This window comes from Sinocyclocheilus grahami, unplaced genomic scaffold, assembly GCF_001515645.1.
Source record: "Sinocyclocheilus grahami isolate Dianchi unplaced genomic scaffold, SAMN03320097.WGS_v1.1 scaffold73.1, whole genome shotgun sequence".
In the NCBI taxonomy this organism is placed as follows: Eukaryota; Metazoa; Chordata; class Actinopteri; order Cypriniformes; family Cyprinidae; genus Sinocyclocheilus; species Sinocyclocheilus grahami.
The window spans coordinates 352,500-365,384 of NW_015505252.1; the positions used below are offsets into that span (position 1 = coordinate 352,500).

Below are 12,885 nucleotides of genomic sequence, written 5' to 3' on the forward strand. Positions count from 1 at the left end.
AAAATAGTTAAATTATGAGATATTACAATTTAAAATAACTCTTTTCTATTTAAATGTAAAAATGTAATTTATTCCTGTGATCGAAGCTGAATTTTCAGCATCATTACTCCAGTCTTCAGTGTCACATGATCCTTCAGAAATCATTCTAATATGCTGATTTGCTGCTCAAGAAAGTACAAAAGAACCGCAATCATTTGTAATAGAATTCATTTGTGACATGTCTTTACGGTCACTTTCGATCAATTTAATGCATCCTTGCTAAAATATGTATTAATCTCTTACCCCAATTTACCGCTTAGATTTGATATGTTGACTTTAAGGCCTTTTAGAGTAACAGAAACACTATATGCTCTAAATAATACAACAGCTGAATTATAATACTTTGCATATTTTGATAAACTGAATATTTACAATAATTTATACACACAACTTTCCCCATCCGTTCTAGCCCTGAGATTTGTCATTATTCAGAAAAGAAAGTTGATCCAGGTATGTCATTGCTTTGCACACTACCAAACTGTAATAAGTCTCCAGCATGCCACAGCTCCTCCCTTTCCCCGTCCCTAAATCCCACCAGGCCACGCCCATCATCCCCACCCCCATCCTGGCAGAGCTGAATAGGAAGTTGTAGCAGCAGGGGTTATAGCGGATGTGTCGGTCGCCAGAAAACCGAGCGCTGTGAGTGGCCACCACACCGGCCCGTCTTGCACACAGGACAATTAGGACGTCGGAGGGGAGGGGCAACGATACATCCTCAGCGGCGATGTAAACTTTTCTCACAACGTCTTGAGACAGAAGAAAGGCGGGGCCAGAGCAGTAGTCTGGAAGGTACTTCTCAGGGTACACCTGATGGGGCAGGTAATGCGGTTTGTCGGGGTCCCGCTCAGGTGCGGCCCGATGGATGACCCTGCCTAGGTAAAGGTCATCAGGGTGCGTTCTCAGTCCTAGCAGGTATGATGTAAGCGCAGGAAGGTTTAAATACACAGAATCCTCAGAAAGGACGATAAATCGGGCTTGTGGACAAAAAAGTAGGATCCATCGAAGTGCCATTTTAACTTGTTCCCAGTGTCCTCTCTGCCAGTTGCCCTTTGAAACTCCTCCCTCGAACTGCACAATGTCACCGTAGCGTGCAGACTCCTCCCTCATCATCTCAAGCTCCGCACCTAAATGGGAGGAGCCAAGGAAAAACAAAGTCCGCACGGCAACACTGTGCACCGACGTCTGATTGGCCCAGGAGTTTCGCACCGCCTCCCTCTGGCTCGAGTTTCCTGGGGTACTCAGGACCAGCGTGAGGATGAGGAGGTCCTGATGATGTAGGCAAGGTTCGCTGTTAATGGGGTAAAGCTGTGAGGTGTTGAGCCTGGTCTCAGTCAGGTCCAGTTTACGTGCACGCTCCCGGACCTCCAGGACAAAGCGGTCGGTGTAAGCGGCGGGAGACGACTGCAGGAGAAACTCTTCCACTATGTCGGCGCCAAAGAGCAGCGCGTGAAACAAGATGACGCTGCACAACAGGAAGCACCATTGATGAGTCTGCAGCCGGAACACACAGATCTGAGGGGAACAAGAAATGTGACCAAATTATAGCAACAAGATTTTTGCATTCTCTGAAGAATATGCAAGAGGTGTTTGCTAATAGCAATCCATGCTAGGGTTGTTATCCCGTTGCTAAGGTTTACTGAGTAGTTTCTTAAATAAATTAAAATATAAAAAATTGAACTTGCTTTATTTCAGCTAGTTGCCAAGGCAACATTTCTTTTTAAAATGTAGTTTAACTTTAAGTACAAAAATAATGCAAACTAAGTGAACTAAAACAAATAAATAAACTATACATATGTTTTTTAAAATAATAATAATAATGACAAAACATACAACAAAATAGTAAAATAGTAAAATTAAACTGAAAAGAGAATATAAAAATAATATCTAATTCAAAGTATTAACAAAAACCTACAATAATATATCAATTATACTAAAATTACACCACTAGGGTGTTGGTAGGATTGTTTGGGTGGTTGCTAGATGGTTTTAGATTAATACCAGTTTTTCAGTACATTTATTTTATCTCTATTTTATAGTATTTTTATTTTAGTTTAATTTTTTAGGGCTATAAGTGGTAATGCATGATAAAACTGCTATGATTTAAATGTTTTAACAACATTTACATTTCACAAGGCCTTCTTGCTACACTGAACAAAATTATAAACGCAACACTTTTGTTTTTGCCCCCATTTTTCATGAGTTGAACTCAGAGATCTGAGACTTTTTCTACATACACAAAAGGCCTATTTCTCTCGAATATTGTTCACAAATCTGTCTAAATCTGTGTTAGTGAGCACTTCTCCTTTGCCGAGATAATCCATCCACCTCACAGATATCAAGTATGTAGTGACATTTCAAAGTTTAATCAAGGCAATTATAAACCCTTAAAGGCAGAGTAAGTGATTTTTCAAAAACACTTTAGAAAACTGATTCGGGCCGAATCGCAAAACACACTTGTAGCCAATCAGCAGTAAGGGGCGTGTCTACTCGTGATGTGGAGGAGAGAGCTTTCAGTGCACAGGACGGATATTAGCAGAGCGACAGAAAGATAGAGATGGCGGATAAAAAACAAAAGAGGAAAACGTCTGCGGAACGATAAGTCAAGAAGTAGGACCCGTGTAAATATCGGATCAGCTTTCCAGCACTGGAGAGAACTCAAGGAGCGGAGGCCTGCGATCGGACACCGAGGTTGCTTTGTTTCTTCTCAATAGGTGAGTAACACCGTGTCTACAACAGCTAAAGTCTGCCTACACTGGACGCGATCAAACGGCCGTTGAAAACCATTTTAAATTTGTGTCAGCACGTCATAAATAGAACCCGGCAGCAGTTTTCTGTCGGGGATTTGTTGTGCCGCTCACGTCTGTAGACACGGTGTAACATTGGTTTTGCTTTGTTTCACAGAACTAATCGTTGCCTGGGTTGCGTACGTATATGTGGGGCGGAGCTATCAAAATAGGGGCAAGACCCTTTTGGGGTAGGGGCGTGTTTGTTTTGGTGATTTCAAATATCAACATTGGCTACCAGAAATCACTTACTCTGCCTTTAATGTTCATAAATTTATAAACATAATTTTTATTTTATTTTAGTTACTTTTAAGGTTAAAAAATATTTTCATTCTTCCAATTACATAAGTTTTTATTTTCATTTAACAAAAAGTGTTTATCTTTATTATTAGTTGCCACTAAAAAGTATGACCATCACTGATACAGTCAGTTGCAATGTTAACTTCTTTTTTTCTCCAAATCAAACACACATACTGATAAATCTCTACTAAAAGGACCATGCAGCATGAAAACGGTTTATTCTGGTTTTGTGCTTAGCTGGCGAACCAGCATTGGCAAGGAAAATCTAGTAGGTTAATCAGCATGATTTCTAATGTTGTAGACCAAGGAAGTCTTGCTGGTTCTGCTAGTTAAGCAGTTAACCACCTATCCAAAACACAACATAAGCTGGATATAAAGACAGGGGCCAGATGCATAAACTGATTAGTCTTAAAAGTTAGTCACCTAACTTGTTTCTGCAAGACTGGTAATAACTTTTTTAAACCAGTTACATAAAAATGTATATTGGTCTAATTTAAATCCTGAAAATTAAGGCTAGTTAGTCAAACTAGTTCTTAAGACAAAGTCTTAACATGGTGACTATGTTAATGCAACTGGCCCCAGAATATTCTACAATAGGACATTAGCATTAATGGAGAGGATGGATGATAGAAACTGAGGACAAATATTTACTTATACCTTCATGATGTCCCTTTAGGCTGTCATTCTTTCTTTCCTTCTTTCTTTCTAAATCAGTTTGAATTCCTTTTCAGTTTTCTGGCGCATGAACCAGTGCGTGCTGCTCACCTGGACGTTGTTTCTGCAGTAAGCTGACACCGGGCAAGTAATGGTAACCTAACACAGCTCCGTCTCCACTGGGCAAAGATGTCCAGCTTCATCTACAGTAATAATGGAAGATGTCAGGATACATTACTCAAGAGCAACTCACACACAGGCTGTTCCTAGACTGCTTATATTTCCCTCTGCCCATATCATAACTACCGTTATGTTCTGATCTAAGAACATTTTAAAGTAATGAGTCGCAGAAATTTCAGATATACAAAATAAATGCCATTTTACATACTATTGGGACTATATAGTAGATTTGTTTATAGTATTACCAGTGGATTTTCTGAAAAGTGTGCTTTCGTGCTTGCATTTTACAATAAGGTTTAATTATTATCATTATTTACCTACATCAGTTAACATGCATGAACTAACAAAAACAATGCTTCAGCTGCATTTATTAATCTTTGTTCATGTTAATTTTTACATTCAGTAATACATTTCAAATCAAAAGTTGTACAATTTTATATTTACATTTACAAATACATTTTCAAATCAAAAGTTGTGTCTGTTAACAAAGTTGACATTAGTTAAAACAACTGCATGCAGTTTGGTCTATTTTTGCTTGCAGTAAGTGAGTGGAATTCACTGTGGTAAATATATAACTGTCGTAATTACAGTGAATAGCCGTACCAAAGCCACAAGAAGGCAAGCCTGCAACCTTTAGCCAAAATAGCATAACGGCTAATGGAAATGATGGAAATGAGACCAGATGCCGTTTTTTTTTTAATGGATGTCAATGGAGGAGATGCTTAAATAAACAGCTTTTTAGAGGAAACAGCCTAACATAAACGCAACAAAATCATGTTGTTTTTAACATGTTTTTTTGGGGGGGGTTTATTTCCCTTTTTTACAACCAGGGAAATAATGAAAATTAATCATAAAAAAAAACAACAGAATAACTACAACTAAACTAAAATTTACATGAAAACATTAATTCAAAAACTATAGTAGTATACCAGTGTCACCAAAATAACACTGTTCCAGAGCACCATGTAAAAATAAAGACTAGGCCTGTCATAAAGCGTGTGATGTAATTTATGTGTTTGTGTGACAGTGAGTGTGTTATGGTTTGTTCCTAGTGTGAACATTTGTCTTCTGTAAGAATGAAAGACGTGTGTGTGTGATCATTCACATGTCAGAAGAAGAGCTATTTTCCCTCCTCTACGATAACATTTACATGTGCATCATTCACTGTCAGCACTAACCTGCAGTGCATACCTACATATCACACAAACAATCCCCCCTCTGTCAGTCACACACACAAATATACCTCAAGATGAGTGAGGCTCTGTCTCGTACATGATGTACTGCAGAGAACAAGAGAATAAAGACAATCAGTGGCACACAGTTTGACAGCAGGAAAAGAGCCACATAATGACATCAGAGAAGTGAGTACATTCATGACAGAAAGACATATATGAAAAAGATTCTAGTGAAAAACATAAGTATAATGCATTGGAAACAGTCTCAAACAGTCCTTTTATGTTCTATGGATTCAAATGAGAAAGTGTGACTCTGCAGGGCTCTCATTTTTTTAAGGTTTGTGTGGTTTAGATGTATCAGGAGGATTGTTAGCAGTAATTGTGGCTGATGTTAATCATTTCATGAAGGCACATTGCCATTACCACAGGAAGCAGTCCCATTTGCATGCCAAGTGCATTCTTATGACTTGCTACTGATATAATTTTTTTTTTTTTTACTGAAATTAGTCACATTATACTGTACTAGATTTACTCTTATTAGTGAGCAATGCAATTAAATAATTTTAAACAAGTGTAAAATCATTACATTTAATTAGGTTATATTGAATAAAAAGTTTATTATTTGTACATTTTGCTGTTGTTAAAAATAAAATAGTGCGCTTTCAAAATCCATGCAGTTGTTAAAAAGTGTCTTTGTCCCTGCACTTTGTTACACTGTGACCTTTTCTCCCCGAGTACAAAAATAATGGTTTGCACTTTCTCACATCATATTTCTTGACCATATGGTACAGTTTCTTTACGATCACCCCCGACAAGCATGAGTAATTCTGCTATGGAAAAACAAACTTTAAGTGATTATATTGCAAAAGAATGCAAAAAAATCTGAATGCAAAGCACAAAATATTGATTAAAATGTTATTTGCTAATTAAGGTGCTTTTAAGACTATTGTCATGCATGAATGGAAGCTTGTTCTTTTGGAAATCATTTCCTAAGCTTACTTCAACCATGGATTAAAAAAAAAAAATAGAAAGGTTTATGACTTTTTTTTTTTTTTTTACTTTTTAATTCACAATTCACAATGTTTTGCAGTTTTGATTTTTTTTCTTATAATTTTGAATTTTTATCTGACAATTCATACTTCTTTGCGCAATTTTTCAGTTTTGACTTTAACTTGCAATTTGTTTTGCTGTTATAAAAAAAAAAATTCTCACAATTCATACTAACAATTCTGAGTTTATATCTTACAATTCAGACTTTTTTCTTGCAATTCTGAGAAGAAAAGCCTTAATGCGAGTCTGTAACTTGTAGTTGTGAGACTACTCTAAGAGAAAAATCTGAATTATGAAATAAGAAATTGCATTTACCTTTTTATTTTTGTTTACTGCTTAGTGGATTGGCAGACAGTAGTGAAGCAATTTTACTCTGCTTTATAAGTAAATTTTTAAAGTGTATGTACTTAATAAGAGTGTTTTTCTATTGAAAACTTTTACTTCACAACAATCCAAAGCATAATATTGTACTTTTTACTGCACTACGTTTCATAATAAATATCATTTATTAATTATTTACATTACAAATCTAATACTTTCTTATTTTTTCCTCAAGTAAAAGTTTTACTTGAGTACAAGAAAGTACTAAATTCTTAAGTACTAACAGTAAAAAACAACAACTTTTATTTATGAAAAGAAGTGCAGTAAAAAGTACGACATTGTGCTTTGGAATGTAGTGATGTAAAAGTTTTCCAAAGAAAAACCCTCTGATAAAGTACAGCTACTTTTTTAATTTACTTGAGTAAAGTAAAAATACTTCACTACTGTCCACCTCTGGGGAAACAAGCTTCTATAGTTTCCTGAATATTTATAAAGGTTTAGATATGAAAGACTAAAAAGTCAGTAGACTGTAGTTAAATAAATGATACTTAGTTATATTGTTTTCTTCTGATGAAGAGAGATTTAGTGATCAGGATATTCGAGAACAAGTGCCTCAGTGGCAAAAGGATTGTGGGATTTTATGACTAGTTACAGCAGCCTTTCAATCACACTCCATAGGGCATTCCCATTTCTGTCAGTCTTTGTCTCTGATAATTATGAGTTTTAAAAGTCATCGGTTGAGTGTGATATCTGCCAGAAACCTGTGATGACTGGTTGTGAAACCGCTTCGGCTCTGGGTTGTCATGGTAACAGCACTGGTTGCCAGGGTGATGATTTCATTATCGGCATAGGGAAACAGTATGGTGAATTGGTGACCGGCTTAGCACTCGAGGTTTCATGGTATTAAGTTATATGACAGTGCAGTCGCTTCTCAGGGTGACAGGAGTGTCTAGTTGTCGCAGCTTGATTGTGTTTTGATTGTCAGTGCAATTATTTCCTCTTGTCAGTTTCTGTGTGCGTGAAGACTGCATTCTGTGCACACTGCAGACGTGTGCGATGTGGTGCAATGTTTGTTGACAAGACGTGATATATTTCATTGAGGCGACCCCTGACCCCTGACACACACAACCCCCATCCTCTGTGCTGTTGTCATGCTGAAACACTGCACTTACCAAACATAGCACTGTAAACCGCACAGAAACGTCTCTGAAGAAAGAGCGAGAGCAGAACACCAGAAAAGAATGAGCAGTGAAAGCAGACAGAGTCAAGGGCATTCGGCTTACACCCACATGTGTGACTCACAACTGTGCCGGTGTATATCAGAAAAGATTGATCGGTAAAGGTCTGCTCTCATTGAGAAATATAGTTTGGACCCGACATGGTTGTGTAAGACTGAAAATTATTTTTATTTAAATGTGTAAATGCAAGAAAAGCCGCTTTTCCACCAAAATTACCTGGAACAATGTGTCTCAGGAACTTTTTATCCCCCAGACCTGTTGCTGTCTGCGTTTCCATCGCGGTCTAAAGTACCGTGAAGAATAGGCAAATAGTCCGGTGACGTAGGTCTGCACGCGTTTCTCAATACCAAGTATGCAAATTTCGGACTTGCATCCTCGGTAGTTTGGACTTTGCAAGTTCGACTCAGGAGTGTGAACTCCTGCGGACGGGACGACGCAAGTCCGGTAATTCTGTAACGAGCAGTGTAGGCCTACTTGATAACGTCAGTCAGCTCTCCTTGGCTACTGAAATTGATCTCACTGTATTTACAATAAGATAAAATATGATATCAAACAGTATTGCCTCTTTTTATTTTCATTTTAACATATTAATGGATTAATTGTTAGATTTACCCAAAACGAATTATATCTTATGTTTAACCACTAAAGAGACATCAGAGCCAGCGGCAAATGTCAGAAGGACTAGCCGAGTTGAGGCTGCTCTTGTCGGGAAACATGAGCACTGAGTGCCCGCTGATCGCGTGGAGATAATTTCTCCGAAATTGGTGAAAACACATTTTTAAATAAGAGCTGTCTTTATAAATAAACTGCAGATTTGAGTTTTAAACAACTACATTCTCGCCTGAAATACTTTTAAACTACATTTCATGACACAATATCAGTAATATTTTGAAAATGATCTGAATAAATGGTGGTTGAAATACAGTGCTGCGTGATCTCAACCAATCAGCATGTTTAGCGCCCAAGTCCCGTCCCCGAAAGTTCCGGACCTTTGAAAAAGTACTACCTCACAAGCAGGGACTTTCCGAGGGGCAATTTTTTACCCGGAACTTTATTTAGATCCTGGTTCCTGCAGTGGAAAAACACTGAGTACCGGCCCAAAGTCCCTAGTTCCAGGGTAAAGTTCCTGCGGTGGAAACGGGGCTAAAAATTCAGCCCAGAAGTTCATAAACATCTTTTACAAACCAATTGCAAATGCTTTTTTGAAAGTGTAATTATGTAACCTACAAATCATCAAATTATGTGAAAACCATGAATAATGAAATGTCTCTATACTATGTATTCTGTTATTAATTTGTAGGGCTTGTTTTTGTGTGTTGTATGGAGGGCTTTCAGAGAGGCTATCAATAGCAATCTAGCTTTGAAAGCATAAGATCCCACCCTCCCTGCAAATCACTCTCCAAAGCCACGCCTCCTCCAAAACACATGAATGTGCGCAGGCAGAGTCAGACCAGAGGCTAACCAGCGACATAATGAGAGATGGCGGAAGGTTGAATGCAATGCTGTCAGATTACCTCATGTCTCATTCACCAGTGAGTAAACATTACTTACTGGATCCCAGTAAGTCTGTAGGATTTGTCCCCTTTTTTATATAAAACCAAGTTCTGTCAACATACAACTTCTCAACAAACTGCACAATTTGATTCAGCTATGTGCTGAAGTTTACTTAGAGATTTGATTAGGGGGTTTGTTCAAGTCCCTGTGAAAGCAATAGTAGAGAAGCTGCAATGTTCTGCTCCATCATCAGTGTTGTAATCTACTGTACATCTTGTTCACAGCAGAACAGATGGGTGTTTTGTTGTTTGCCCACTGTGTTTTAAGTGTGATGAGTTTGCGTATGTGCTGTCTGGATATGCTTTTTTAGAATTTCCTTTTTTTATGTGTGTGTGTATGTTCAGCAGACCCTTTAAAGAAAATGAGGACCTCCTGGTCATCAAAAATAGTACCAACCTGCACAGCACCAAGGGTCACTGCCATAGCAACAGCCACTCCACGAGGAATAAAGTCTCGTCCAAAGGAAAACCCTTTGACATGATATATGTAGGTCAGTATTTATATCAATCTCTTTGTCAATGACTTTCAGACTTTTCTACACCTGCTTAAACATTTTAAAAAGTTTGGTCAGCTGCCACTAGCAACTATAAATGTAAATGGAATATATATACTGTATATATATAGTATAGTACGAAATCACAAAAGAGATCTCAGTTGTTTCTCTTTGCATACAGTATGTTGTATGTTTTTAATAAATTGTGTGTAGTTGGAGGCTGGAGTAAAGATGACCCATCCTGTCCAGTTGAGCAGTTCTGCCCCCAGTATAATGAGTGGAAAATGACTGCTCCCATGCTCCATCACCGCAGTGACCCAGGGGTGTGTGCTCTGGGCGGAGCCATTTATACTGTGGGCGGGTCTGATGACATCACCTGTTTGAGCAGAGTGGAGAGGTGGCCATTTACATCAACTTCTGTCATCATTCAAATAGTGCTTTTTCTTAAGTGCATGAAAGATTTGACAGTTGATTTCAATAGTCTGTTATTAATGTCGCTAAAATAATTTTAATTGCATTTTCCAAAAAGGAGGCATGCAGTGCTGCCCTAGTATTTGGCCAATAGCTTAATCCTAGAATGCGTACTAATAGTTATTGTTTAAAACGTTATTGTCTATGATGCCTTAAAATGCTAAATGAATGTGTTTGTGTGTGTTAGGTACGATCCAGAGTGTAACATCTGGTCTTTGGACGTGCCCTCACTTTCTTCGCCACGGTCAAGGGTCTGTGTGTTAGAAATGGACGGATGTCTCATTACACTGGGAGGTTTTGACGGCATGACCTGCATTAACACAGTAGAGAGGTCTAAACACACTTGTACATTACAGAGAAACTGATGTCTGGAGATGTGAAGCTCAAACACATACACACTTGTTTTCTGTGGAGTAGGTATGACCCGTTGAAGAACTCCTGGTCTAAGTTGACACCAATGCTGAGGAACAGGGCATCTGCATCAGCCGCTATCCTGAACGGTCAGATTTACATTGTGGGAGGAACAGATGGAGACATGCCACTGGATTCAGGTACACAAACACATATACATGTGTAGATTTGAAATAAATAAAAAATCTCAATACTCATTCTTCTGCACTAGTGGAACGTTTTGACCCATTTGAGGGATGCTGGTCTCTCTGCCCAACCATGTCCACCATGAGGGAAGCTTCAGCATGCGTCATGTTTCTTGGCTGTCTGTATGTGGCTGGAGGACGAGATGAACTTGGTCTGTCATTGAGCACCGTGGAGAAATACGACCCAGACACTCTCCGCTGGAGCCCAGTTAGGGCTATGAACAACAAGAGGTTTCAGGTTTGAGGGAATAAGAGCTATAGTAGTCTTTCTGCCATTGATAACTCACCCTCTTGTCATTTCAAACCTTTACAAAGAATATGATTCTGAAATGATTCTGAAGTGGTTTAATTATGGTCTTTGTGGTAAGAATGTTTGTGTGTAATATGCACAGGTCTCTTTAGTGCTGTTTAATGGCTTTCTATTGGCTATTGGAGGATTTGACGGTGTAAGTGACCTTAAAACCATGGAGGCTTATGACCATGAGACAAACTCTTGGAGGTGTGTATTATTTTAAAGTGACTCAATCATGCGAGCCTACAAAGTCTACCAATGTGCAATCTTCCAGTACTGATTGTGGGGGAAATCCACAGAATGGATTTAAATGGTTATTTCACCCAAAAATTTTGTCATCATTTACTCGCCTTCAAGTTGTTCCAAACCTTTATAAATTAATTTCTTCCGCTGAACAAAAAATATATTTTGAAGACTGTTGATTGTCCCCATTGACGTCCATAGTAGGTTTTTTCCCCATACTATGGAAGTCAATAGGGAGCATCAAATGTTTAGTTGCCAACATTCTTCAAAATATATTTTATGTTCCTCAGAAGAAACTCATGCAGTTTGAGAGTGAGTACCGATGACACAATTTTAATTTTTGGGTGAACTATCCCTTTAAATATGGTGTTAACGTGTTAAATGGAGGTACGCTCTCGCTCTTATTAGCAGTTGAAAGGAATAGCTCTACCAAAAACAACAATTCTGTCATTATTAACATTATTACTCAACTTCTCTTCATCTCTGACATTTTCTTTTTCATTATATTTTCTCATTTTGTAGACATTTTGGCAGTATGAAGTCCAAGCATCCAGGTGGACATGTGGCTTTGATTAAGGCTGTGTGAAATGTATTGATTGAAGTATATTGATGATATACATGATAATAAATTAAGTGAAATGAAATTCTGTATAATTAATTTCTTGACCCTCACAAAAATGTACTGCTGTTGTACTGTGTTATTTGGTTTTAGATCATTTCATTTCAACAGTGGTAAATGAATATGGTAACCATTCGGTACATGAATGAATGAATGAATGAATGAATGATGCATTTACAAAGCGCTTTACAATCATGTAGGTTTTTTCCCCATACTATGGAAGTCAATGGGGAGCATCAAATGTTTAGTTGCCAACATTCTTCAAAATATATTTTATGTTCCTCAGAAGAAACTCATGCAGTTTGAGAGTGAGTACTGATGACAGAATTTAAATTTTTGGGTGAACTATCCCTTTAAATATGGTGTTAACGTGTTAAATGGAGGTACGCTCTCGCTCTTATTAGCAGTTGAAAGGAATAGCTCTACCAAAAACAACAATTCTGTCATTATTAACTTAAGATTTATACTCAACTTCTCTTCATTTCTGACATTTTCTTTTTCATTATATTTTCTCATTTTGTAGACATTTTGGCAGTATGAAGTCCAAGCATCCAGGTGGACATGTGGCTTTGATTAAGGCTGTGTGAAATGTATTGATTGAAGTATATTGATGATATACATGATAATAAATTAAGTGAAATTAAATTCTGTATAATTAATTTCTTGACCCTCACAAAAATGTACTGCTGTTGTACTGTGTTATTTGGTTTTACATCACTTCATTCCAACAGTGGTAAATTAATATGGTAACCATTCGGTACCATGGTACATGTCAAGTGTGTAATTAAACAAATATGGTAGTATGGTAGGCTACTGTTTGGTACTTTTTGTGTTCAGAAATTAATTTGACCTATTTTTAGAGATTCATTATTAGTCA

General features: G+C 37.6%; 2 protein-coding genes across 2 annotated transcripts; one reads left to right on the forward strand and one right to left on the reverse strand.

Annotated features, from left to right (window-relative positions):
* Positions 1 to 444: 444 nt before the first annotated feature.
* On the reverse strand, positions 445 to 3,785 carry LOC107585678 (putative UDP-GlcNAc:betaGal beta-1,3-N-acetylglucosaminyltransferase LOC100288842). Its single transcript, XM_016272806.1, has 2 exons — positions 3,780 to 3,785; positions 445 to 1,551 (listed from the first exon to the last, which is right to left on the reverse strand). The coding sequence occupies exons 1-2, from the start codon at positions 3,783 to 3,785 to the stop codon at positions 445 to 447; spliced, it is 1,113 nt and encodes a 370-aa protein (XP_016128292.1).
* A 4,095-nt stretch (positions 3,786 to 7,880) lies between these two features.
* Positions 7,881 to 11,975, forward strand: LOC107585679 (kelch-like protein diablo). The gene is made up of 8 exons (XM_016272807.1): positions 7,881 to 7,888; positions 9,639 to 9,784; positions 10,001 to 10,184; positions 10,446 to 10,589; positions 10,676 to 10,809; positions 10,881 to 11,092; positions 11,247 to 11,353; positions 11,912 to 11,975. The coding sequence occupies exons 1-8, from the start codon at positions 7,881 to 7,883 to the stop codon at positions 11,973 to 11,975; spliced, it is 999 nt and encodes a 332-aa protein (XP_016128293.1).
* The last annotated feature ends 910 nt before the right edge of the window (positions 11,976 to 12,885 follow it).